This window comes from Parathielavia appendiculata, assembly GCF_033297405.1.
Source record: "Parathielavia appendiculata strain CBS 731.68 unplaced genomic scaffold N657scaffold_4, whole genome shotgun sequence".
Classification (NCBI taxonomy): Eukaryota; Fungi; Ascomycota; class Sordariomycetes; order Sordariales; family Chaetomiaceae; genus Parathielavia; species Parathielavia appendiculata.
Genome location: NW_026944223.1, coordinates 721,332 through 743,708, shown reverse-complemented (window position 1 = coordinate 743,708; position 22,377 = coordinate 721,332). Strand labels below are relative to the sequence as shown.

At 54.4% G+C, this 22,377-nt stretch overlaps 9 protein-coding genes across 9 annotated transcripts; 7 read left to right on the top strand and 2 right to left on the bottom strand.

Moving 5' to 3' along the window:
• Positions 1-1,111: 1,111 nt before the first annotated feature.
• N657DRAFT_341652 (PLC-like phosphodiesterase) lies at positions 1,112-3,589 on the top strand. The gene is made up of 3 exons (XM_062786903.1): positions 1,112-1,213; positions 1,304-1,807; positions 1,866-3,589. Exons 1-3 carry the CDS (start codon positions 1,199-1,201, stop codon positions 3,384-3,386), a joined length of 2,040 nt encoding a protein of 679 aa, XP_062648722.1. The 5' UTR covers positions 1,112-1,198; the 3' UTR covers positions 3,387-3,589.
• Positions 3,590-5,771: 2,182 nt separating this feature from the next.
• Positions 5,772-6,415, top strand: N657DRAFT_341601 (uncharacterized protein). The gene has a single exon (XM_062786902.1). It carries the CDS (start codon positions 5,925-5,927, stop codon positions 6,333-6,335), a length of 411 nt encoding a protein of 136 aa, XP_062648721.1. The 5' UTR covers positions 5,772-5,924; the 3' UTR covers positions 6,336-6,415.
• A 608-nt stretch (positions 6,416-7,023) lies between these two features.
• Positions 7,024-8,032, bottom strand: N657DRAFT_570029 (uncharacterized protein; the record flags this gene model as incomplete). Its single annotated transcript, XM_062788700.1, has 5 exons — positions 7,024-7,211; positions 7,270-7,375; positions 7,433-7,478; positions 7,553-7,730; positions 7,795-8,032. 5 exons carry the CDS (start codon positions 8,030-8,032, stop codon positions 7,024-7,026), a joined length of 756 nt encoding a protein of 251 aa, XP_062648720.1.
• Positions 8,033-9,283: 1,251 nt separating this feature from the next.
• On the top strand, positions 9,284-10,472 carry N657DRAFT_570809 (uncharacterized protein; the record flags this gene model as incomplete). The annotated part of the gene is made up of 7 exons (XM_062788765.1): positions 9,284-9,368; positions 9,440-9,560; positions 9,627-9,717; positions 9,774-9,908; positions 9,971-10,022; positions 10,079-10,127; positions 10,184-10,472. Coding segments are annotated over 7 exons (822 nt in total), but the record flags the coding sequence as incomplete, so codon positions are not given.
• Positions 10,473-12,808: 2,336 nt separating this feature from the next.
• On the top strand, positions 12,809-14,474 carry N657DRAFT_340863 (ras-domain-containing protein). Its single transcript, XM_062786900.1, has 9 exons — positions 12,809-12,964; positions 13,141-13,172; positions 13,265-13,291; positions 13,370-13,449; positions 13,511-13,533; positions 13,585-13,613; positions 13,669-13,926; positions 13,998-14,341; positions 14,410-14,474. The coding sequence occupies exons 1-8, from the start codon at positions 12,936-12,938 to the stop codon at positions 14,156-14,158; spliced, it is 639 nt and encodes a 212-aa protein (XP_062648718.1). The 5' UTR covers positions 12,809-12,935; the 3' UTR covers positions 14,159-14,341; positions 14,410-14,474.
• A 1,223-nt stretch (positions 14,475-15,697) lies between these two features.
• N657DRAFT_643717 (uncharacterized protein) lies at positions 15,698-16,147 on the bottom strand. The gene has a single exon (XM_062792611.1). It carries the CDS (start codon positions 15,971-15,973, stop codon positions 15,707-15,709), a length of 267 nt encoding a protein of 88 aa, XP_062648717.1. The 5' UTR covers positions 15,974-16,147; the 3' UTR covers positions 15,698-15,706.
• On the top strand, positions 15,703-16,786 carry N657DRAFT_341529 (uncharacterized protein). Its single transcript, XM_062786901.1, has 3 exons — positions 15,703-15,819; positions 16,048-16,237; positions 16,373-16,786. The coding sequence occupies exons 2-3, from the start codon at positions 16,142-16,144 to the stop codon at positions 16,700-16,702; spliced, it is 426 nt and encodes a 141-aa protein (XP_062648716.1). The 5' UTR covers positions 15,703-15,819; positions 16,048-16,141; the 3' UTR covers positions 16,703-16,786.
• Positions 16,787-16,987: 201 nt separating this feature from the next.
• Positions 16,988-19,441, top strand: N657DRAFT_616047 (uncharacterized protein; the record flags this gene model as incomplete). Its single annotated transcript, XM_062790488.1, has 1 exon — positions 16,988-19,441. One exon carries the CDS (start codon positions 16,988-16,990, stop codon positions 19,439-19,441), a length of 2,454 nt encoding a protein of 817 aa, XP_062648715.1.
• A 1,301-nt stretch (positions 19,442-20,742) lies between these two features.
• Positions 20,743-21,964, top strand: N657DRAFT_632876 (uncharacterized protein; the record flags this gene model as incomplete). Its single annotated transcript, XM_062791175.1, has 2 exons — positions 20,743-21,710; positions 21,763-21,964. 2 exons carry the CDS (start codon positions 20,743-20,745, stop codon positions 21,962-21,964), a joined length of 1,170 nt encoding a protein of 389 aa, XP_062648714.1.
• Positions 21,965-22,377: the final 413 nt, after the last annotated feature.

The following is a 22,377-nucleotide window of genomic DNA, read 5'->3' as shown; positions in this document are numbered from 1 at the left end:
ATTGGGTCGCGGGAAAGAGATCGGTTTGCGGCCCGCAGGGGGCACTGGGTGTGTCTCGATGACAAATGGCCGAAAACAGGGCTGGGGTACGGACGACTCGAGTAGAGACTGGCCGTTGCACGAACCCAAGGCTGGGGACTTGATTTCTTCTTCTGGAGGCAGCGCACACGAGGATGTTGAGAGTGACCAGAACAGACACGAGGTCGGATTGATGAGGGTCGTGGTTCAACGCAGTGAATCCCCTTTGCTCTTGGGTATTGTACAACTCTCAACAGCCTTGTGTGTGTTATGGTGAGAGTTTAGGACTCGGGACTGGATTTGGACTAACGTTACCAGCACAGCCACTTCATGGCCGTGTTTCTTCATCAATAGCCGATGGGAGAGAGAAGTCGGCCGGTGCTACCGAACCAATGCCGCCAAACCAAGCCAGCGATGTGCTGTAGGGCTGATGGCGTCTGCAGCAGGCCCTCCACGTTCGTTTGAGACAAGCGGCCGAGAGTGGAGAGTTGGAGATGGAAGGTTGCAGTGCACAGCCCGTCTGTACGGTCTGGGCCCTGTTTTTCCATCGCAATAACTTCCTGAGCAGACGAGACGAGAATCCTACTTCCTCACATCGGCTGCGAGCTTATCTCAATGTTTTCTTAAATATAAATAAAAAACCTATGTGGCGAGAATTCATCGTAGTATTCCGGCAGATTGATTGAGTCTCAGGTACATTTGTGAAATTCTGAATTCATAATCTCTCTTGCACTTCAAGAGTCCATCGGCGTATGAGGAGCCATCCATTGAACCACAGCCTTGGGGCCGTTAAGCCAGCGCATGTGGGAATCGAGCAGTTGGCGAATCAAATGGCAGGAATCCCGCGAGCTGCGGGGACTGAGCCCCACGCCAGCAGCTGAGCCCACTTTCAATATTGCTGACACCTCTGTCGGCCGTGTATTTTACATAACACCCTCGGGACCACTTGACTCCCACTTCTCTTGTCCCCTCCATGTTCGACCTCAAAACGCTTCCTTAACGTAGATCCTCCGGTTGGTGTAGCTGTAACTCCTTCTACTTTAAAGGAACACACGTTCGGTTTTTTCCGGGCGGGACAAAAAGGATCCGATGTCCTGACGGGCATTTTCCCCGAGTTCCCAACCGCAAGGCGCGGCCCCGATATCGAGCTTGACTTGCCAATCGGCACCCATCAGCCGAGATGGTGTGTCTCAAAGTACGCTTTTTACCCATCTACTTCTTGCGCTTCAATCCGGACCAATCTCCAAGACACAAGGCAGAGCTGACCGTGTTCGTTACCCACTAGTTCCCCAAGGAGAAGAAGAAGGCGAAGCCGAGTTTTATTCGCCGCATGACTACCTTTGCACGCGGCTCGCCTCACTACGGGAGACATGCCATGCGCGAGGTCATCAATGCAGCACTCGCCTGCAACGTTTTGACCCTTGTCGGCGTCGGTACAACAGCGTGTTTCCACGAGTGCTTAAAGAAACATGTCAGACACGTCTACGATTCGGCCCGAAAGAGCGACAGGCTGCTGTCGCGCGAGAGACTCGATGAGTTCCTGAGGGCGACGCAGGGTGTCGACCACATCAAGTTGCCGGACCCCCAACAATACGAAGCCTACACCTTTGACCAATTCTTCCAGCTTTGGAGCAACAATGAGTCGGCCTGGCGTGCTGCTGGAGAAAGGCATCAGAAGCCCGTTGATGCGACCTATCCCATCAGCAACTATTTCATCGCATCTTCCCATAATACATATTTGGAAGGCAATCAGCTGTCCTCCAAGAGCTCGGCCGAGGCCTACCGGGCTGTAAGTACCAAGCAAGAGCGTCTCAGCCAGCTGCGGGTAGTCACTGACAAAATCGCAGGTGCTGAGAAACGGATGCCGGTGCATCGAGATTGACGTTTGGAACGGTCCGCTCCCTCGTTCAACGTCCAAGTCGCCCACTCCAGGACACAGAAGACACTTCTCATCCGGATCACTCCCACGGCTTGCCTCAGAAAAGCTCATGAGCATCAGAGTAAGTCGCCAGCAGAGCCGTAGCCCGAGCGCCATCCAGACAGCCTTTCCGTCCCCCCTGCCATCACCGGATCCCCGGGAAAGCGCTACCACGCTCGACCCAAAGGACCTCGCCGAATGCCGTGCGAAATCACGGTCCTCGTCCCTATCGAACCATACGGTCGAGCCAGTAGTACACCACCACGGCACCATGACCACGACGGTGGGCTTCCGAGAGGTGTGCCGGGCAATCCGAGAAAGCGCGTTTGAGAGGAACCCTCTTCCAGTCATAGTCAGCCTCGAGGTTGGCGCCGACCAAGAGCAGCAAGAGATCATGGTGAAGATTATGAAAGAGGAGTGGCGCGATGTGCTGCTTGAGAAAGCGTTGGACACTTGTGATAATCGGCAGCCTCGGTTAGAGGAGCTGTACAACAAGATTCTGATCAAGGTCAAACGTGTAAAGGAGAGTCAGACCGACGAGGAAGTCGAGAGAGGGCGGAGCATTGGGATTGCCGCCATCCGGGGGAAACCGCGTATCTGCAGGGAACTCTCCAAGCTCGCCATCTACACACACAGCGAGCACTACGGAGGGGAGGATTCCCTCGACTCCGACTCGCCAAGCCACATCTTCAGCTTGAGCGAGGACGGTTTTTTGTCACTGACCGAAGACACCGATAAGCTCGACAAGCTCCTCGCCCACAACAGGGACTACCTCATGCGCATCTACCCTAATCCCTATAGAATTGACAGCAGCAACCCCGACCCGACCTTCCACTGGCGCAGGGGCGTGCAAATGGTAGCTATGAACTGGCAAAAGACGGACGAGGGCATGATGCTCAACGACGCCATGTTTGCCGGAACCAATGGCTGGGTGCTCAAGCCTCCCTCGCTGCTGAGCAACAAGACGACAACCGAGATGTCCGACATGGCCAGCGACCCGAAACCGACCCTCGATTTGCGGATCACAGTGCTCGCGGGCCAGTTTCTGCCCTTACCTGGTGACCGGAAAAGCAGCGGCTGCTTGGGTATCACGGGCGATAGGAAGTTCCATCCCAAGATCAAGGTGGAATTGCATGTCGAGAAGGCGCACCGGTCGCTCGATTATGCAAGAGAGACGGAGCCCGCTTGGACGGAACACCCCGATTGGGGGCTGCACCCAAAGAGCCTGGAATTTCTTGATGTCAAGAATGTGGTGGAGGAGCTCAGTTTTGTGAGGTTCAAAGTCGAAGACGACTCGAGTAACTTTGGAGGGGAACTCGTAGCCTGGGCCTGCATCCGCCTCGACCGCCTCCAGCGCGGGTTTCGGTGCGTTGATCTTCTCCATCCGATCACTCGCCGGCCTTGCGAGGGGAAACTGTTTGTCAAAGTCGAGAAGGTTTGGAGGGATTGAGAGCGATGCTTTGTTCTTCGGCTTAAGGGCGTTTGCCATCTGCCAGCGGATATTTGGCGCTCTTTTATTGGACATATTGTGGGCTTTGGCTTCCTTTCTTGGTGTACTTGCGGAGCTGCGCATGGTGTTCGGGATGACTTGGCACTTGGGTTTCGATATACGGAAGGCCGGTTCACACCGTTACAATACGGACAAACGGGTTTGGGATAAGGCTTACAGGCTGGGCTGTTTTTAGTTCTCTTTCTTTTGCTCTTCGGTCATACAGCAGGCGAAGAGCAGGAGCTTTGGATGAGTAGCGCAGGATACCCAATCTAGCGGACTTTTTTCTACCCTCTGCGAGTCCTCTAGGTCCAGTTGCGTCCTGCGCTTTCAGATTTCATTCAACCAAGGCCAACAATCCTTTGCGATGGACTTCTGCTTCTCAAATGCTCATGATCTCCGCCTTCAGCTTCCAAGCCCGAGTCGCTGTTTGCTTGCTGGTCATTCCGCAGTTGCAGACTCCCACACGACATGCTATTGGAGGGGCCTACCTCTTTCCTGGTGGTTGCGTTTGACCCCGACAAGACTGACGGCTCGATCGACCATGTCGCAGGACTGTAATCACAATCAACTGCGGTCTTTTTGTGTGTCGCTTGGCTATCATCGGGCGACTACATGACCGGCAAACGGGATGAGCGGAATGGCGGCGGCCCTTGTACAGAAGCAAACGTCGTGCCACTCTGGAACAATGTTTAGTCGTGAGTCGGAACTCTGGCCGCCCCAGTGAGCTGTGATGTCTGTCTGGAATGCGATTTGTCTCTTGACGTGTCACCAGTCCGGGCCTGGATGCGTTTTGTGGGTGTCACTCAACGGTTCGGGCGGGAGTGCTTCCGAATGGTCGTGAGACGACCCCTTTTGGCGGGACTCGGCTGTCTGGGCCGGCCCTGGATTTACACAGTAGGGAGGATCGAGTCGTCCCTCGTTGATGGATTGAGGCCAGTTGTTTTGGTTGAACGGTGGGTTAGCTGCATTTCTGAATGGTGAACTGGAATTGTACAATGAAGAAACCAAAGCCGGGCCCCCAACTGGCTGTTGTTCTTTTTCAGACTCGTCATTTTGGAGCCGCCTTTTCGTTTGCTTTGTCCCGCTGTGTCAAACAGTGTACTCAGGCGACAGTCGAACTCGGAAGTTCTTCTGGTACCGTTCATCCGGACCATGGTCGTTTGACCATTGAAGGTCAGTCAAGATCCGCTCAAAGCGCTTATCGCTCCTACCCGGCCCATCGTCAGGAGGTAGTATGATCGCGAGGTAGATGCCCTTCCGTCTTCTGTGTTGTGCCCTCTCCGCATCCGATGGACACAACAGTCCGGAGACTGTCGTCTGAGATGGTCTGTTTGTGGCTGCCTTATGCTGAGAGCAGTTTAAGTAGAGGGCTTCCTGACCATGCCTCTACTCAAGTTCCCTCAACTCTTCGCCCCATGGCTGTTGTAACTTACAAAACCAACAGCTTTATCCTCCTGAACGCAAGCCTCATAACATCCCTTCATCGAATAGCACTTAGCTCTAACCACTGTCAAGCATTACACTCGTCCAATCCATCCCTTCGCGTGAGCGGCGCGTGGCCAACATCACTCGACTCTCGATTCAAACACAAACTGGCAGTTTTCCTGCAGGCCGTAATTTGAAAGCCAAAGACAAACATGGCAGTGCCTGAGCCAACCAAGACGCCCCAAGTAAGTCTTCCGTAGCGTCAAGCAAGCAACCGCCATCCCTTTTCCCTTCCGTGATTGCAGGAACCAAGATGCTAACGAGCAGACAGCTCATGCCAGGGGTTCGCTGCCCAACCTGTGCCAGCAATGGCGTCGAGGTCTGGGTGCTCGAGGGCCGGCGTTGTGCCTATTGCGGGACGCCTTGCCTCTAGGGGCGTCGCGTTAGGGCGGGAGGGATGGTTTCTGTCTGAAGAGCAGAATCGGAGACTGAATTGTAGATTGGGTGCTTGACTATATGTGGTATGAGCTGGACGGCCAGAATTACTGTGGCTTGTCCTTCCCTGTCCGGACTCTCTTTCTGTCCGTGATTTCTGCTATAATGCTGTTTCTTCTATAATGCTGGATCCCTAGAGTGCTAGAGCGGGAATGAGTGAACCTGGCTGCAAACTCGGGGTCTGACGTGTCGATTTCACCATGCTGCCGTGAAACCTGGATGAAGTTGGGCCGCTCTGCCTGGCGCATCCTCAGGGAAAAATGTTGTTTGACCACGTGAGGTGACCATGAGCCGGGACTGGGCGCTGCTCGACTGACCGGAGATCATGCCGAACCTGAGACGGACACCACTGAACCCATGGCTCAGTGATGCACAGAACTCGGCAGCATCCGAAGGGCCTATCGATAAAAGCCCCACCAAAAAGATTAGATAAGCAGTGGAAACGACCACACTCAAAAAGCTGGAACCAAGAAAATTCTTCTGCAGAATCAACAAACTGCTCTCATGTTTGCTCGGCTATGTCGCCATGGCTTCTCAACTGCTGTACGGTTGTGAAAGGTAGCCATTCAGACAGTAATGTGCCGTCATATCTCAGCCACAGCGCTTGCAATGCCGTGGTGCGATGCACAAGGTAGGTTGGCACCGACTGGCAAACTGTCAAACTCAAAGAGTCTCTCTCTCGTTCCGCTGAGCCTGCTTGGTTTTGGCACCACACACCATCCTGCCAAAGGTATGTCTACGTTCTTTTTCATGCCCCTCCACCACTTCCGCTGTCGTCATGATGAGCGTAATTTGCGATTGATACCGTGTGGATGGTCCCCTTTCGCCGGGGCGACTATATCCGGCGGACAAATGATAGTCATTCTTACATATTCTGAACACGACGACACTATTACCTCCATTGTACCCTTTTCAACATCTCGCCTTGTCTTGGACTGTTGGCTAATAAGGGTTACAGAGACAGGAAAAGTCCAACAGAGACAATAGGCTGTCCCGTAGTGGTACGCACCTCTCTTGCAAAATAGAATCCTCCGTAGGACGAGCGTGCTCATTACTCGGGAGAAAACAACAATTGGAGCCGAGTCTTCGTTCAGCCAGCTTTTTGATGCGTGCCGGCTGGGCTAAATGATGTCGGTAGCTCTACAATCAAGCATGATATTTCCTGAGCACACCTCTGTCTTGCCGTGTTTCGTGACTGAGTGATGTGCTGTTTGTCTTCTCGTCCATTCCGTCTAGCTCCATGCCTCTGACATTGCTTGTAACGAAGCCTTCAGGGTGCGTTCCCCATCTCCATAGATTAGCGGTCGTTCTTAACCCAGAAGATGAGGGCAGTAATCTCTGTGAAGGCTTGAGACACGGCTTGTCACGGTACAGGTCAGTGCTATCGGCGCTTGAGGGTGAACGAAAGATGGCCATTCCAATCTGATGGGCTGTGTCGGATGCTGCACTGCACGCACCGCACACACACCGGGCTGTCGTTGTCAGTGGTCAGCCCTCTTGTCCGGCTGGAATCATTCAGGGAGACAGTACTTTTCGTAGGCAAGGGGCCAGTGACGAGAATGGGCACCGAGCTGTCAAGTGAGACGGCTTGTTCCCCCAAGAACAGTAGAGCGCAAGGATGTAATACGGTGGTATCTGGTAGAATAAGAAAGGTCGGTGAAAAACCCCTGGCCGTCTAATAGAAGATCAGATCGATGTGACGGCTAGGATCATCATCTGTGTATCTCTCCTTCAGTGCCTCCCTGCACAGCAGTTTTACAAGAGGCATCATTGTCTCCCTCATGTCAACAATGCCTCGCTTTTTCTGGTCGATGTGAGAAGCGTCCACGATGATCCTCTTCAGACTCTCGAGAGAGAGGGCGTCTGGGACGTAGTTAACAAGGAAACAGACCAAGCAGGTTTGGAGAAAGCGGCACCATACCATTCTCAATCAGGTCGATAAGACGCTGGGGTGTGCCAACTGCGATCCCAGTACGGCTCTTTTGAAGGAATGAAACTTGCTCTTCGAGCTTGAAATGTTTTGCGAACTGAGATCCCCCATTAGCTGCTGCAATGATCATGTATTGGGAAAGGAGACGTCATACCAGCTTCGCCACAGTATTGCCTTTCTTCTGGAACTTCCTTACTGCCCTACGGACTTGTATTAGCCCACCAGAAACAGATGGCATACCACAACTTGGTTCCTGGAGACTGCCGGTACTCACCTTACAAGGTCGGCCGCGCGAAGACCGGCACCCGCTACGATGATGGTATGCGGCGACCCGCACTTCTTCGGGGCCTCGTCAAGTTTCTCCGACTCCCCTGAGTACGCCTCCAGAAAGTCCGGCAAGTTCTCCAGGGACCGCGGCTTATCCCACGATGTGCAGTCTCGGATCGAGTTTGCTTTCATACAAGATTGTCAGCCCGAATGTTCAAAAATTGGCCCAGTCCGTCGTGCACGGTTCACCTGATATGTACAGATCCGACAACTCGACCGGACTGAGATCTGCCCCGAAGCGGCGTGTCTTCTGAGCGATGTGGTCTGCGAGCAGCTGGCCATCCATCCGCTCGAACGCTCGGTTGAGGCCTGCTTCCACGTCCAGGTCGTCTTCATCTTCGCGCACTTTCTTGTGCTTCTTTTGCTTCTTACGAGGCTTGTCGTCATCTTGCAACTTTCTCTTTTTGGTGTGCTCTTCGGTTGCCATGTTGCTGGGTCTCGTCTCGCGAAGGACAGGCAGCTCTTGGTTGATGAGATGAGCTTGGTGTGAGATTTGAGAATGTATGTAGGTGTTCGGTCTTTGAGTGAAATGTCGCTCGTCTAGCTTCGCAAGTGTATGGATGTCGCAGTTTCAGAGGTGCCAGTTATAGTGTTTCCTTTTGATAGTTGCTGCACAACATGATAAGGTAAGGTACTTCCAAAAGACTGGTTCAATGAGGTGGTTTGGCTTTGCTCCGTAGAAAATTCTATAAATGCACAGTAAATAGGTAATGGTCTAGATGGAAATGAACACCGTGACGATGGTGCTGGAAGTGGGGTTAGAAGCGCTAATTTTGCAAAGTCACAGCTGCCTGCTCGCTGCTCCGTGTGCTAAGGCGCACAGTGCGAATGATTCAGTGCTCTGCTGGGCTCAGCAGCTGGAAGTGTCTGCTTCAATCGCCCCGGCCGTCACCTTCGGCTGACCTCCGTTGAGTGGCACGATGTTCAACTTCCACGCCCAAACGAACCTGGAGCAGGTGTTAATTACTCAGTTCTATGTACTGGCCAATGCTCCGGTATAGTCATCATCAATTCATGGCACCGTTACCAGAGGTATCAACGACTGGCGAGCGCTATTTGCCTCTTGGAATTTGTGTCATAATGGATTTCCCACAGTTGGCCTTGCGGCTGGCGTGGGGACAACCCGGGCACAATGAACTCGAACAGAGACACGGCCGATATCTTCTTACATCTCTCTTCGTCCTTTGTTCTTGACACTTAGTGCTAGCAGAACACAGCATTACCGGTCATTTTGAGCGGGGTCTTAATTCCCAAGCCAGCTGTGTGTTTCCTCTGGATCTGAGCAAACAAACTTCCTTCCCCCACCATGGCACCGCAGACGGAGATACCTGTGGTATGTGGGGCTCTGCCCTTTGGCCTCAATGCGGATGCTGATAACTCATCACAAGGCCGCAAATATCTTGGGAGTAAGTGATGCCACCCGTTGTTCCTTTCCACATCCTACTAACTGACCATGGTTGTGATAGACGATCGGTACCGGTGAGACTTTGCCCCTTGATCTTACTCAGGTTCCCTCAAACATGCTAACTATCCATAGTGTAATTGTTGCTCACCATGATTCGTATGGCACTTCCTCCGAGTCCTAATTGGTTCTTCCCAGGTTGTGGTGTGTCCAAGTCAGTAACGAAGGACCCCTGCTTTCAGTCTTCCGCGAGAATAACGTGCTAAACCCACCTACCAGCTGATACCCCAAATATGGACGAACTGGCGAACCAAGAAGACGGAGGGCTTACCAGCCTTGATGATGTTTCTCTGGGCTCTATGTGAGTTCCAACGTCGATATCATGTACTCTTCATTCCGGACCTGCTAGTGACTGATATCATGATACCACAGGCGGCGTCCCATTCGGGGTATATGCGGTAGTTCAGAACTTCAACATACCTCTTCAAGTCCAGCCGCAAATTTTCATGGCCTTATGCCTCGTTGCTTGGGCCCAGATATTGATATACCACAGGTAAAGGCAACCGCCGTGATCCCCGCTGAGAAGAAAAATAGCTGACTCTCGCCTGGAACATGACAGCAAGTGGCCGGCATGGAAAGCTTCCGTTTTGGCCCTCGTCGTGGCTGCTGTCTTTGCAGGAGTTGAGGCCGCCTTGATCCTCACACTGAGGGTAAGTCCTGCGTAGTCTGGGTCGTCCTTCACGTTTGTTCCAACTGACGTTGGAAGCCCATAGACAACGACGGAAATGAGGTCCCGGTCATTGTTGTTGGAATAATCGCCGCCATCCTCCTCGCTGCTGGGCTCCTTCCGCCATACGGCGAACTCTGGAAGCGGAGGGGAAGGGTAATAGGAATAAATTGGGTGAGTCTTACTTTAAAACTTTCTCTTGCAGACATGGCTACTCATCGGTTCACCGCGGGCAGGTTTTCCTTGCGATGGATTGGTCCGGTGCCTTCTTTTCCCTCATGGCGCTAGGTGAGAAAACATGTGCTTATACTTGGCCGGTGACTGATAATCCTGGCGGCGTATAGTTGCACAGAATACTTTCGATGTCCTTGGCGGAGCTCTCTATATCATATGGTGAGTTGACCTGCATTCTACCCAACCAGCAGAGCGAATCTCACTGTCTACTGTAGCTGCGTCCTCGAAATCGGTATTTTCTCTTCCCATCTTGTCTGGCTGGCACGTACGTGGAAGATTCGGAAAGCCGCAGCTGCTGAAGGGAAGAGGTTTGATGATGTCCCAGCCGAGTATCAGGCGCGAGGAATTCCATTCAAGTTTGCCGAGAGAAGGGGTCGGAAGATTGGTGGGAGTTCAAGGAGTGCGAAAGGCGACAATGAGACCGGGGAGGGACAGGGCTTGGAACCGTGTACAGCAGCACCTGTAAGAGAGTCACGGCGTTTATCGGCGGCTGCCGAGCCCTAGTTTGCCTTCGCTGGTTGGGAAGAGACGGCCTTGGATCAGCCCTAACATGGATAAGTTGAGACAGAGGGAGCGATTCTCGGTTGGATAGGCATGGTGGATGGTATATGTCAAGAGGGACATGCTATCACGTCGCTAATGAGCTCTGAGCTCAGGCTCACAATGGGCCCTGGAGACGCAGGTTGGGGTGTGAGGTCTGCTGTTGGCTGTGCCATTCGCCTTTAGCATTTAGCAGGCATTTCATCGAAACAATATGCCGGGCTTTACTAACCCGCCCTCCCGTTTCGTCCCATGCCGGCAGTCGCCGGCCAGTGCCCGCCTGTGGGACTTCAGAAACCGAAACCGTTGGGTTCGACCTCCCCGCGAGGGAAGTAGAAACCCCTGGGTCTCTCGTAGCCGACCACCTCTATTCGACAGGCGCGGAAATATGGCTGATCGGTAAGCTTCTTGCAGTTTCTTGGCCACTCGACCGTGCTCCTGATTTTGAGCTGGGCCTCTCTTGTTTACGTCCAAATGAAGATTCATGCTCAAGACGTCACCAATGACCCCCACGCTTCGAGCTTGTGTAACTGCTTGGGATATCGTGGCATCTTCTCCTTGTTGACAACAGGGTACTAAACTGCGGGCATCGTTGATGCCCGACACATCCATGATGGATGTTTGTACCGTAGCCGAATGCTATCAAGGGGGGTTAAGTGTGAGACCGGCATCCATGGATGACAGCTTCGCCTGAACTCGGCAGCTGTTCGAACCGGATTGCACTCGTGTTGGGCTTACACAGGAACTGGATCGGACCCGGAAACAAATCCCAACTTTGTACATGCTCACGCGTTGTTGTCGGGTGTTGGTCCTACCTCACATCCCGTCTGGTCGGCGATCATGCAAACGGGGTGATGTCACAGGCGGCTCTTGATGACCCCAACGGCAAAGGGGCCGAGGGCAACGGACCCAAAGCTTTCAACAAGTGCGGTACCTTCAAAGATACCCCGGCGGCCTGGTACTGTGAGATCAAGAGGTAGGCAGACTGGTGGTTCCTACCGAAGGTTGTAAGTAAAGTATTCTTGAGAGAATGAGGTGGAAAGGACGATTTTGAGGTTCGGCGCGCACAGCCAAGAGAAGCGGCGCGCTGTCAGGAATTTGCTGGTGCTGCCGCGGCCACCTTTCCAGCTGCACTCGGGACTGATCTGTTCCTGCATTTCCCAACAACTGTGGTGTGTCTATCGGAGTTGGCTTGCATCAAAAGGGGATGATGTTGTTGGTTGGAAAGCCACGGCTGCCGCGTGCTTGGTCCTGATTCGGTCGTCCATCAGCCTCGCTTGTGTATCGCAGAGTCGCAATCCATCGTAGGAATCCTGAACTCACTTGCGTCTGCAAGTGTCATCGCGCAGCGGGACTCCCTGCCCAGGAAGGTGCGTTCTTGGGGGAGGAAAGAAGCACAAAAGCACGGGCAGACTTCCCAGACTTCCAAGATACCGAGGGGCCATGTCTTCCTCCCAGCTGCCTCGGTGACGTCGAGCTGCCATTCATGTCATCGCTCGGCATCAGCACTCTGAGGATTGGGATTACAAACAGCCTTTGGCTATCGAGAACGACTCCTGGGAGAGCAATATCATCTTCAACACGCGAAGGTCTACCAAAGTAAACCTGCGCCACTCGATTCGCTACATCGTCGCGCCGGCCGGACCAATCCAACAGTTGACCAAGCTGTCTCTTCATACTCTTCCCCGCGTCCACCCAGCGCCGCGACTCCGGATTCGCTCGAGTTTACACCGTCTGCGCTTAGTTTGCGTTGGTCTTGGGTCGCGCATCCTCTCCTGTTCTCCTGTGTATTTTCATCGCATACTCGATCTCAAAAGACGTCCCTTCCCACGTCAGGTTCGTCTTGACTATCTCACAATCCATTAATAAGCCAGTTCATCTCATGTTTGCAGGTCTGGGAGCTGCTTGTTCGACAACGCTCGGTCCTCGCGCACAGTGCAGCCGGCAATTGGCGATCCCTTAGTCAACCGATCGCTTGACGATTCTCACGGCCCGCTAAAGACTGCCGCCCCCGGCTGGCCGGCGAATCCCGTTCCTCCGCGCTTGTGAATCCCTGTTCTCCCCCCCGGCCTCGCAGCTCCCAATTTTTGTCGGGTCGGCCAAAGCTCCGCGCCATTGATTGCAGTCTTGGGCCGAGGGTCCCAGAATTTCTGGGCAAGGGAAAAACTGCCATCTCGCCCTCTTGTTCCAGTTTCCCCTTTCCCCCCACCTGCCCCGAAGGTCTTCGTCAACGCTGGTGGATTTCTCTGCATGTAGAGATCTGTGGTCCGGTGACCTCCGTATCCGCCATCTCGGCGTCCCGTGAGGATCTGGCGTTGCGAAACGACTCGCGGTGAGGGACGGGAAGAGGAATACCTCGGGGTCGAAGTCACCTCGACGAGTGCATCGGGCACCGATCGGCTCGGGGTGGATCGGTCTTGAGGGACAATGCCGTCTAAGTACAGTTACCAACCTTGGTGAGCAGAGCCCCTTTGATTGCTACCATCCTCCAAATTCTATATCATCTCCTGAATCCAGCTACGGAGCGCGATACTACCCCCAAGTCTCTCCCTTGTCTGCCTTCTTAGTATATCTTGTTATCCTTACCTACTTCGTTCTCGCCTGTCAGCAGGCTAACACTCTAGGTCTGCAGCCGGGAATTCAATGTGGTGGTTCTAGGTGCAGGTGTGTCTGCCCCAACTCTCCGAACAGCGAAACTCTTCTCCTGCCAAGACCTCGCATCACATGCAGCTAACATCGAATCCTGCTTACTTAAGGCGGCGTCGGGAAGAGTTGTCTGACTGGTGCGTCCTCCCCTCTGCCCCCACCTTTTTCGACACCCCCCTTAGCCCCTTCTGGTCCTGACGACAACATGTAAACAGCCCAGTTTGTTCACAATGAATGGATTGAGAGCTACGACCCCACCATTGAAGACTCGTACAGGACGCAAAAGTCTGTCGATGTAAGTTCGTGTTTGATCGGCTGACCATTATGAGATCTCTTGTCTGATATGCCTGATCTAGGGCCGTCAAGTAGTGTTAGAGATGTAAGCCTCATCTAAGCCTGATGCTCATGCATCCCATTGACATTGGCGCAGTCTTGATACAGCTGGCACGGAGCAGTTCGGTAAGTGTTTTCGAATACTCCAAGTCCTAGTTCTCATCCCTAATTGGAACGCTAGTTGCCATGCGAGATCTCTACATGAAAACGGGTCAGGGCTTCCTCTTGGTATTCAGCATCGCCTCGAAAACCTCGTTCGAGGAACTCGAGACGCTGCGGGACGACATCATTCGCATCAAGGATGACGAAGACATCCCAATAGTCATTGTTGGGAATAAGGCCGACCTGGAGGATCAACGGGCAGTGGATCGTGCCAAGGCCTTCGCCCTCTCCCAACGATGGAATGCGCCTTACTATGAAGCCAGCGCGAGGACGCGGAGTAAGTAGCACTACACCAAACATCCAACCTGATCATCATTATGCCTGCTAACTCACTCCTCTGCTGCCAAGCCAACGTCGACGAGGTTTTCATTGACCTCTGCCGGCAAATGTTAAGGCGGGACGACTATCATGACGACGGCCGCGACGACCCCTATCCACATCGAGCGGATGATCTGACCGCCAAGAGACGCCGCAGGAAGAAACGAAAGGAGAAGTGCACCATCCTATGATGAGTCTCCCTTCCGGCTTGTCGCGTTTCTAGAGGTTCCGCTTGTCGCCCGCGATGAACCAGACACGAGCTATGAACAACGGATGACCTATGGATGCCCGTCATGATGGATACGAGCTCGGACGGCCAGGAGTCTGACTGTATAAATCCTGTCGCTTTACACGTTAAAATGACATTGGCGTTGGTGCGGACTTTCTCTCCAGCACTTGGCTTGGACCGCTGCCATGCTGAGCCCGTAGTTTGCGACAGCAGGTAGTGACCATTTCGTGCCTTTGTGATTGGGTCTCGGTCCGGGAGGATGATGGTGGGCGGGGGACTATGGCGAGACTTGAATTTTTTTTTTCTGGCTCAGAAGATAGAGTTGATGTACGGAGTACGGAGTAAGTTTTTCCAGAGCCGCATGTGAAGCTGTCGGAGAAGCACGCGCTTGTCACTGGAATGTGGTTCGACTCCACAAAAAGACGGCTCCATGTCTCGCTTTCGCATGGTGGCTGCTTTTGGCCTCGCTAGTATTTCCAATTGAGCGGGGCACCTCTTTTCCATCTTGTTTGGGCCGGGTTCCGAATGACGGCTTCCGTCTCGTTCTTGAGAAGCGTCCAATTCTGCTTGGAGATCAGTCTTATACCGCGTCTTCAACGAACTGTGTGTGTTGCATTAAGACATGGACTGCGACTGCGACATGAGAAGCGACGCAAATGTCGAGAAAGCTATGTGCACGGACACTCCTCCGTCTCGCTCAGAATTGGCCGGGAATTTGCAGGTTCTAACGTTATCTGTTGCCGGGTTGGTTTCGGGCAGCTCTCCCCACAAGGTGCATGAGACCGTTGCGCTCTGGTGGCTCTTGACGGCGACATACTCCAACTCGCCAACCGCCGGTACATCACCGGACTTGTAGTCCGTCGAGGTAGCCTCTTACATCTTTTCTACAGTGTTGGAAGTCTTGTGTCACCGGTAGATGGTTGATCCCTCTTTCGTCATGGCTGGTCAACGTACCGTAACGTCTACGGGGCTGGGTCTGGTGTTGCGAACTTGAGATCCGTTCCCGGTGCCTGGGTGTCCACTCGGCTAACCAGAAACCCACCAACTACGTTTATCCTTGCTCATCTCCCTTCTTCTCGAAGTCGACATGGGGTGCCATGTTGGTGCTGCTGCTTTGGAGGCTGAATCCTTCAACGTGTCTGACTTCTTGTTCCTGCTCATGCTCTTGATATCCTGACGAGGGTGGCTTTGCGCACGGTTTGTGCTCGTCGGAACTTCTCGACGCACATTCCCCGAGTCGCGTGGTCTTGACGACGTCACCCTCCAGTTTCGCTCGCTCACTTCTTCCTTTCATTGCTACTTTCCTCGCAGCTTTTCGCAGTTTTCTTCTGTCTGGTCTCTCTGGCACCGCTCGTCATTCAAAACCATTGCCTTGGTCGGTACGCCTGTGCGACACAGCACAAAGCCCGATTCTCAACCACCGCTCACCGACTGCTTCATTATCACAATCCGTGATCGCAACTGCCCGGTCCCGCGAATTCTTGGTCGCTGCTTGATATTCTCCTGATCTTCAACCTCTAGACGCTGGGACTATCGGCTTCGCTGGGGAGCTCTGCAAATGAGACTTCCTATTCCGCCAACCTGAAACAGGAACCGTCTCCTTACCCCCGTTTTCTTCTTCCGGTACGTGCTCAATTTCAACTTGTCCCCCCTTTCCCCTGTCTAGAGTAGCGGCCGTTGCCGCTCCGCGATTGCAGACTGCGACCCATGCTGCCGCCCGCCTACTCCCTTCCCCTCGCTCCGGTCCTTCAGTGGCTGCTTGGTCAAACAATGCCATAACCATCAAAGCAGAGAGAGAATGTTCCTCATGTTCTGTATAATGACGTTACGTGCACTCAACGATAAAAGCAGGTCTTGGAGGGGCATAGCCAAGAAGGACCTGGAACGTACGACGACAGGGGTGATTGTCGAGCCATCGAAACGCAGCACTACCTAACGTTAAGTGATGGGATGTCTGGGATGCTGGGCCCCCTGTTGTCACCCGGCCGGCTGTTCAAGGGTCTTTAGCTTGGCTGCAATCGCGGGTGAAGCCATCCACTCTGTCAGTGGTCGGCGGCATCTTGATCTGGCAAAGGGCTCGGAACAATGTTACACAGCCACCACCGCGGCCCTTCTCTCATTCTCTTGTTGACACTGTTTCTACTTGCGAGGCGTGCTGACTGACTATCTCTCACAGGCCGAGACAGACTGCGTCGACCTTGTGCCTTCGCGCGATCAAAGGCCTATTGGCTTGGAACAAGGCCATCCTTTTTGTCATTGTTCCGACCCAGCTGGCGCTGCGTTACACGCTGGGCTGTTTTCTATTTTTTCTGTTCATTGGCATAGATTGCGTCCGTTCGTTTGCCACGGGTACATACACCAGCCGCTTCCACCACCTTGGTTCGAAGCTGGGCTCCGTCGTTTGCCCTACTGCGTCGACAGTGCTTCTTCAACTTCTTCAACACTGGCTCCGTCAATATCACACCGCCGACTCTCTCGAACCAACCAACTCATTTTACAGCATTGATTCTTGTGCCACAGCCTGGTGGCCAACGATTCGCCCTTTCAGAATCCGCATATGTTACGTCACTCCGGTGGTGGGCAGGATCGAGGAGGACATCGAAGACGCCGGCCAGAGACTGCGGCCAGCAGGTGGCTCCGCATGTGTTGTGGTGGCCCAAAGGGTTTCAGCTAAATGAATCCTCAAGATGGGAGAGATATGAATCGACTAGCGCCGGGATCCGTTAAGAGGGCGAGAGAGCGCGCCGCCGCCGGCCCACAGAGACACGCCGGCTTATCTCAGGAACCGCAAATGGCCAATCCTTCCGCGCCTCGTCAGCCGGCCGCCGGGTCCACTGCTGGACTCCCACGAAGCGTGCGGCCACAGGCGTCGTTCCTGCTTCACACAGAAGACGGGCATATCGGCGTGGCGATCTCGAGACCTACCCCGGCGCCGCAGTGGCCGCTTCCGGGACCTATCACCACGCCTGCGCCGATCGTCAGCGAGCAGTTCCAGCCGCCACACGGAACTTCGCCGCCCCAGCGACCACCGAGACCTAGTCGGGTCCCTTCCATTCTGGATGCATCCAAGGTGCAGGACCACACGCCCGTTTTCCAGTATAGGCCTAGGGAGTCAGCTGGCCAGGATTCACTGGTAGTGCCCGAGACCCCCTCGGGTGCGTCGCGACCATCCACATTGTCGTCCGTTGCCTCGATTCCCGACTTCCCTCTTCCGACACAAGGTCCATCCGGGCCACCAAGAAGAAGCGTTGGGCTTGGACCACCACCATCCGCGAGACGAGGGGCTTCAACCTTCTACTCCAATGCCTCCTTTGTTTCCCCAATTCCCGAGGAAAGCCCGCGTTCTCGGTCTCATACCTCGTTCGCGTCAAGTGCTGCGATGCCGGATAACTGGGCTTCACCGTCGTCGCCAGGACCAAGCCCGGACTACCCGGATCCTATTTACGGTGAAGCGATCATGGAGGAGTCGGCAATTGGGGATGACGATGCGGAAGAGAGCCGCTTAGTACGCAGTGCAAGTATTGGGAAGAGAGCGAAACCTACGTTGGTGAGCCGACCGTCCTTCCGAGGGCCCGATACAACGCAACGCGAGCAGCGACCGGGACCGCAGCCTGTTCAGGGGACTTCCCAGGAAGGGGTATCTTACGTTCAGCATTCGAGCTCCTCCGGCACGCTTCCGGCTACAGCGAGGCTACCCATCGGCTTGGCCGTGACACCCGATACTATGCTCAACGCCTATTCCTCGGCGAGTGCGGACGATCCGTTGACTTCATCGCAGCATAGCACAGCGAACTCAACCGATGCGACTCCCACCTACAGTCGGTTTTCGGCGATACGGCGGCCGCCGCGGTTGGATATTGAGGCCGTGAGGAAGGCTGAGGCCAGGGGGAGCTTGACGAGCCTGCCAGATCTCATTAGGCGAGCGACGAGGCTGGCAGCTAGTCTGGAGAAAGGGCGGAGGCCGGCCAGCCGTTTCGACGACCTCGAGGACTCTGGCAGCTCTGGGCTGGATGCCGAGAAACATCGGTCCGGTCTGTCGGATATGTTGGCCGCATTTCCTCCACCAGCACACCTGACACCAAACCCGAGTCGCCGCAGCATTCGGGACAGCATCCGAGAACAGCTGCAGTCATGGCCTCTCCCTATCAATATTAATCGCACTCTCAACACCTCACAAGAAGCTGTCCCAAACAGCGACTCGCAGACTACCGATTCGAAGCCCCGACGCAGATGCTGTGGCCTCCCTATGTGGGCCTTCATCCTGGTCATGGTAATTGCCCTGATCCTGATCGTCGCCGCGGTGGTGATTCCGGTGGAGCTTCTCGTTGTTCGCAAGCAAAACAGGAACCAAGCACAGGAGGACCTTCAACAATGCCAGCGACAACTCACTTGTGCCAACGGTGGCACGAATGTGGTTATTCAGGGGGTGTGCTCCTGCCGATGTGTAAGCGGATTCACCGGCCCTGACTGCACCGTAGTTGGCGAAACGGCTTGCACCACAATTGCCCTGGCCAACAGCGACAGGAATGTCACCGTGGGGGACGCCATCCCGCGCCTGATTCAGCAAGCCCAGACCAACTTCTCCATTCCTCTCTCCGCCAGCGAGGTCATTTCGAAATTCGACAGCGGAAACTTGAGCTGCTCCGCAGAGAACGCGCTGGTAACCTTTGACGGTCGTGCGATACGGCAGGCCCAAGCGGCCGTCCCAGAGGCCGTCAACGCCGCAATCGTCGACGGCATCTTCTACACCACCATCACTATCGTAATCGCGCCGTTCACTACGTTCACAGTCGGCGCCTCCTCCTCCTCGACGTCGACAAGGACAACCTTCAGCACCTCTAGCTTCGCCACAACGATATCCGCCGGCGGACAATCTCCCTCGCTGACCACGTCTCTGACAGCGACGAGCATGGTCACGATGACCACGACCATGTCCTCTGGCACAGGGACGCCGACGACGCCGACGCCGACGTTTGGCGTGACGGAGGACGTGCTCGACTTTGCGCGGGTCGCGGTGCTGTACATCCTTCAGGAGGACAGCCTGGCGGATGCCGAGACGGCGCAGATGGCGCTGCAGAAGCTTTTCAGCTCGGCAACAAGCGGCTCGTCTTCTTCTGGCGGTGTCAGCGGTGTCAGCGTCGAAGCGGCGCGCAACGTGACGGTCGGGGACGGGAGGTCGGTCGACCTGGTCGATTTCGTGGTCGACATGGGCGGTTCCCTTGGGAAGGTTGGGAGGGTTTCATAGGAAAGTTTTGCGGTGACGGCATGGAAAGGAAAAGTGGCGGGCAGGCTGTGGGCGCTGGGAGCAGACGAGAGTCAACCTGACAAACGCAGAAGTACTCACAGCTGTTGCTTTGGCTTTTGATGTGGAGGATGACTGGAGATTTTGGTGAAACGGACCATGAGTCTAGGGCAAGAATTACGACTGCGGCCGTGCAACGACCAATCTCTTGGAAAGCCGATGCTTGGGAAATAGGGGCGCTTCCACAGAGGATGCCACTGCTTTTCGCGATACATACTTTATTATTATTTGTTGTACCATTATCCGTATATGCTGAAGCGCAAGGCGCCCGGCGTTTCTCTAAGATATTATGCATTGACGACTGTACTATGAGGGGAAAGGCAGAGGCAATGGGGAGAGAGACGGGCTCGGTGTTTAGACGGTGTGACCTGGTGTAGATAATATTTCTACTACAGAATCGAGATGTAATTGCATGGTGGATGGACGATATGCTTTTTGGAAGGCACATCGGAACCGTCGCGCAGCGCTGGCCAGATGGTGTAGAGCAGGGCGGCAACCTCTCTTCGCCTGCCGTCTCGGCTCCTCTTCATGTTGGTCTGACAGCTGCTCATGAGTCCTTGGATTTTCGAGATCCACAGATACTCTTCGGTAAGACCTACTTCTGCTTGCCTCGGACTCGCATCCTGATTGTACTGCAGTCCGAGACAAGGGAAGGCTGGCCGCGGCCTTTTGACCCACGAATCCGTCACTCCGGATGGAGGAGAGTTGTACGTACAGCGGCGGGTCCGGTGATAACGAGCTCAAATGAGAGATATCCGCCGCTCGTTCAGATGTAGGCAAACACAGATATACGGCATCTTTTATGGCGTGTGTATTGAACCAGCAGTTTCCGATGCCTCGCAGGCACAGTATCATGATAGTTGATTCGGCGGCTTGGAAAAGTGAAACATGGCGTGGGATGCGGGTTTTGAAGCATTCCTGGCCATTTGATGGGGTTCTGCGACAGAGTGGGGCATCATAATTGGCCTGAGGCAGCAATTACGTATACCGCACGTTGTCACTGCTAGCGCTTGTCTGCTGACGCCGCCGCCCCGTCAGGTCTCGTTCGGCATGCTCGGACCGCAACATCAAAGACAGACCACCTCCACCCATTCCATACATCACTCTTACTTTCCAACTACTTACTAGACCAGCCACTACACGATAAATTTTCTCTTTCTTCTTCTCTATGAACACATAAATTGAACGACACCTCCACTGATTGACACTTTCCTTACAAAAACTGCCGAAAGAGCGCAGCACAAATGCTGTTGAAACTATTCACGGCTGCGGCGGGCCTTCTGGCCATCCCAGCTACGCAAGCATTCCTCGTCTCTCCTGAAATCAGCGACGCCGATATCCAAGTTGCGAACACCATCGAAAGTCTCGGCGACTTGGGCGCCGAGACCCAAGTCGTCGATGTCGAGTGCCCCGGCTGCCCCATCTTGGTGAGGGGAAGACGTGGCAAGAGCTTCCAGCGCAAGATCGATCGCCCAAGCCACCTGGAGCTGACCTTTTCCGTCGACCACCAACCCGATCATGACCGCCTTTTGGTCAACGGCTTCGAGTTGTATCCAACCTCTCGTCCATCATTCGAACCGCTTTTGGCACCGCAAATCGTCGAGGGCAGGAGGCGCCACCGTGGGCACGACCGGCACGACCGCGATCACAACGATCGCAAGCATCGTGTGCGCCCTTCCAGGCACACGCCGCAGCCACAGCGGCTGGGATTTACCGCGCGCGTGAGTGCTCCGAAAAAGGACGCCAACCGTCAATTTGAGCTCGTCGAAGTTGAGCTCCAGATTATCGAAGTTGGCATCGCCTTCATCGATGGGATCCCCAACGTCAAGGTCACGCTGATAAAGGATGCGGAGGGTCGGCTGCTCATGTCCCAAATTGAGAAGAGCGAGCCCAAGCAGGTTCTGGAGCATCCCAATGGTGGTGCGGAGCAATGCGAGACCATGATGTGCGAGTGGGTGGCTACGGTACGGGAGAAGCTTAAGGGTCTCAAAGGCTTCGGCCACTGCCACGGCGGCCACACGAAGGGCGGCACGGCCTCCCCTGCTCTTGGCGAAGCTCCTCACGGTCATCCGCATCACCACCATCTTCCCGGTGACAAACCGAGGCCCACGCCGTTCCGGGAGCACCGCTGGGGCAAGCTGTTTAAGCACATTGGCTCGCACATCCTCCTTCCCGTGCTTATTGGCATCGTTGCCGGTGTGAGCGTTAGCTTGTAAGGCATGCCCTTTTTTCGCTTCTTGATCTCATTTACTGACTTAATCTAGGATCGGCATGGCGGTCGGCACTGTGATTGTCTCGCTCTGGCGCGTCGTCTTCCGCCGCCGCAACGGCCATCGTCGTCACCACTCTCACCACAACGCTGCTCACAAGGAAGCCGCTCTCGATGAGGAGAAGTCGGGTCTGATGGAACACGAGGACCTGCCCCCGTCGTATGACGAAGAGACCACCAAGACATCGCAGGCCTAAGCATGATTGATTGAGTAAGGGTATGAGGAGAAAGGAGTGCTTGGCTTGGATAAGAGCAATGCAGCAGGCGTTCAGGATTATGAGCGGTTTGGAGATTTTCTGTCTTGAGTTCTCATAGCACTGGGATACCGAGTGTGATCCTGTCACTCCTTTGATTACTTGGGTTGGGCTTTCTGCTTTTTCTTCTTCTTTCAGTACTCAGCAAATACCCTCACATTCCTTAGCATTGGATACCAGGAATTTGACCTACTTTCCTTCCCCGTCAGCCGGACTTAGGTTGGAGCTTGGATTTGCAAGGCTGCGGTCATCCTCGTGATGTCACTTAGCCATATTGTCCTCAATGTCCTGACTGCTCGGAGCTGAGGTAGCGTTCAAGACGACTGAAAGTGGCACTACTGGAGTCCCCCGGAGGA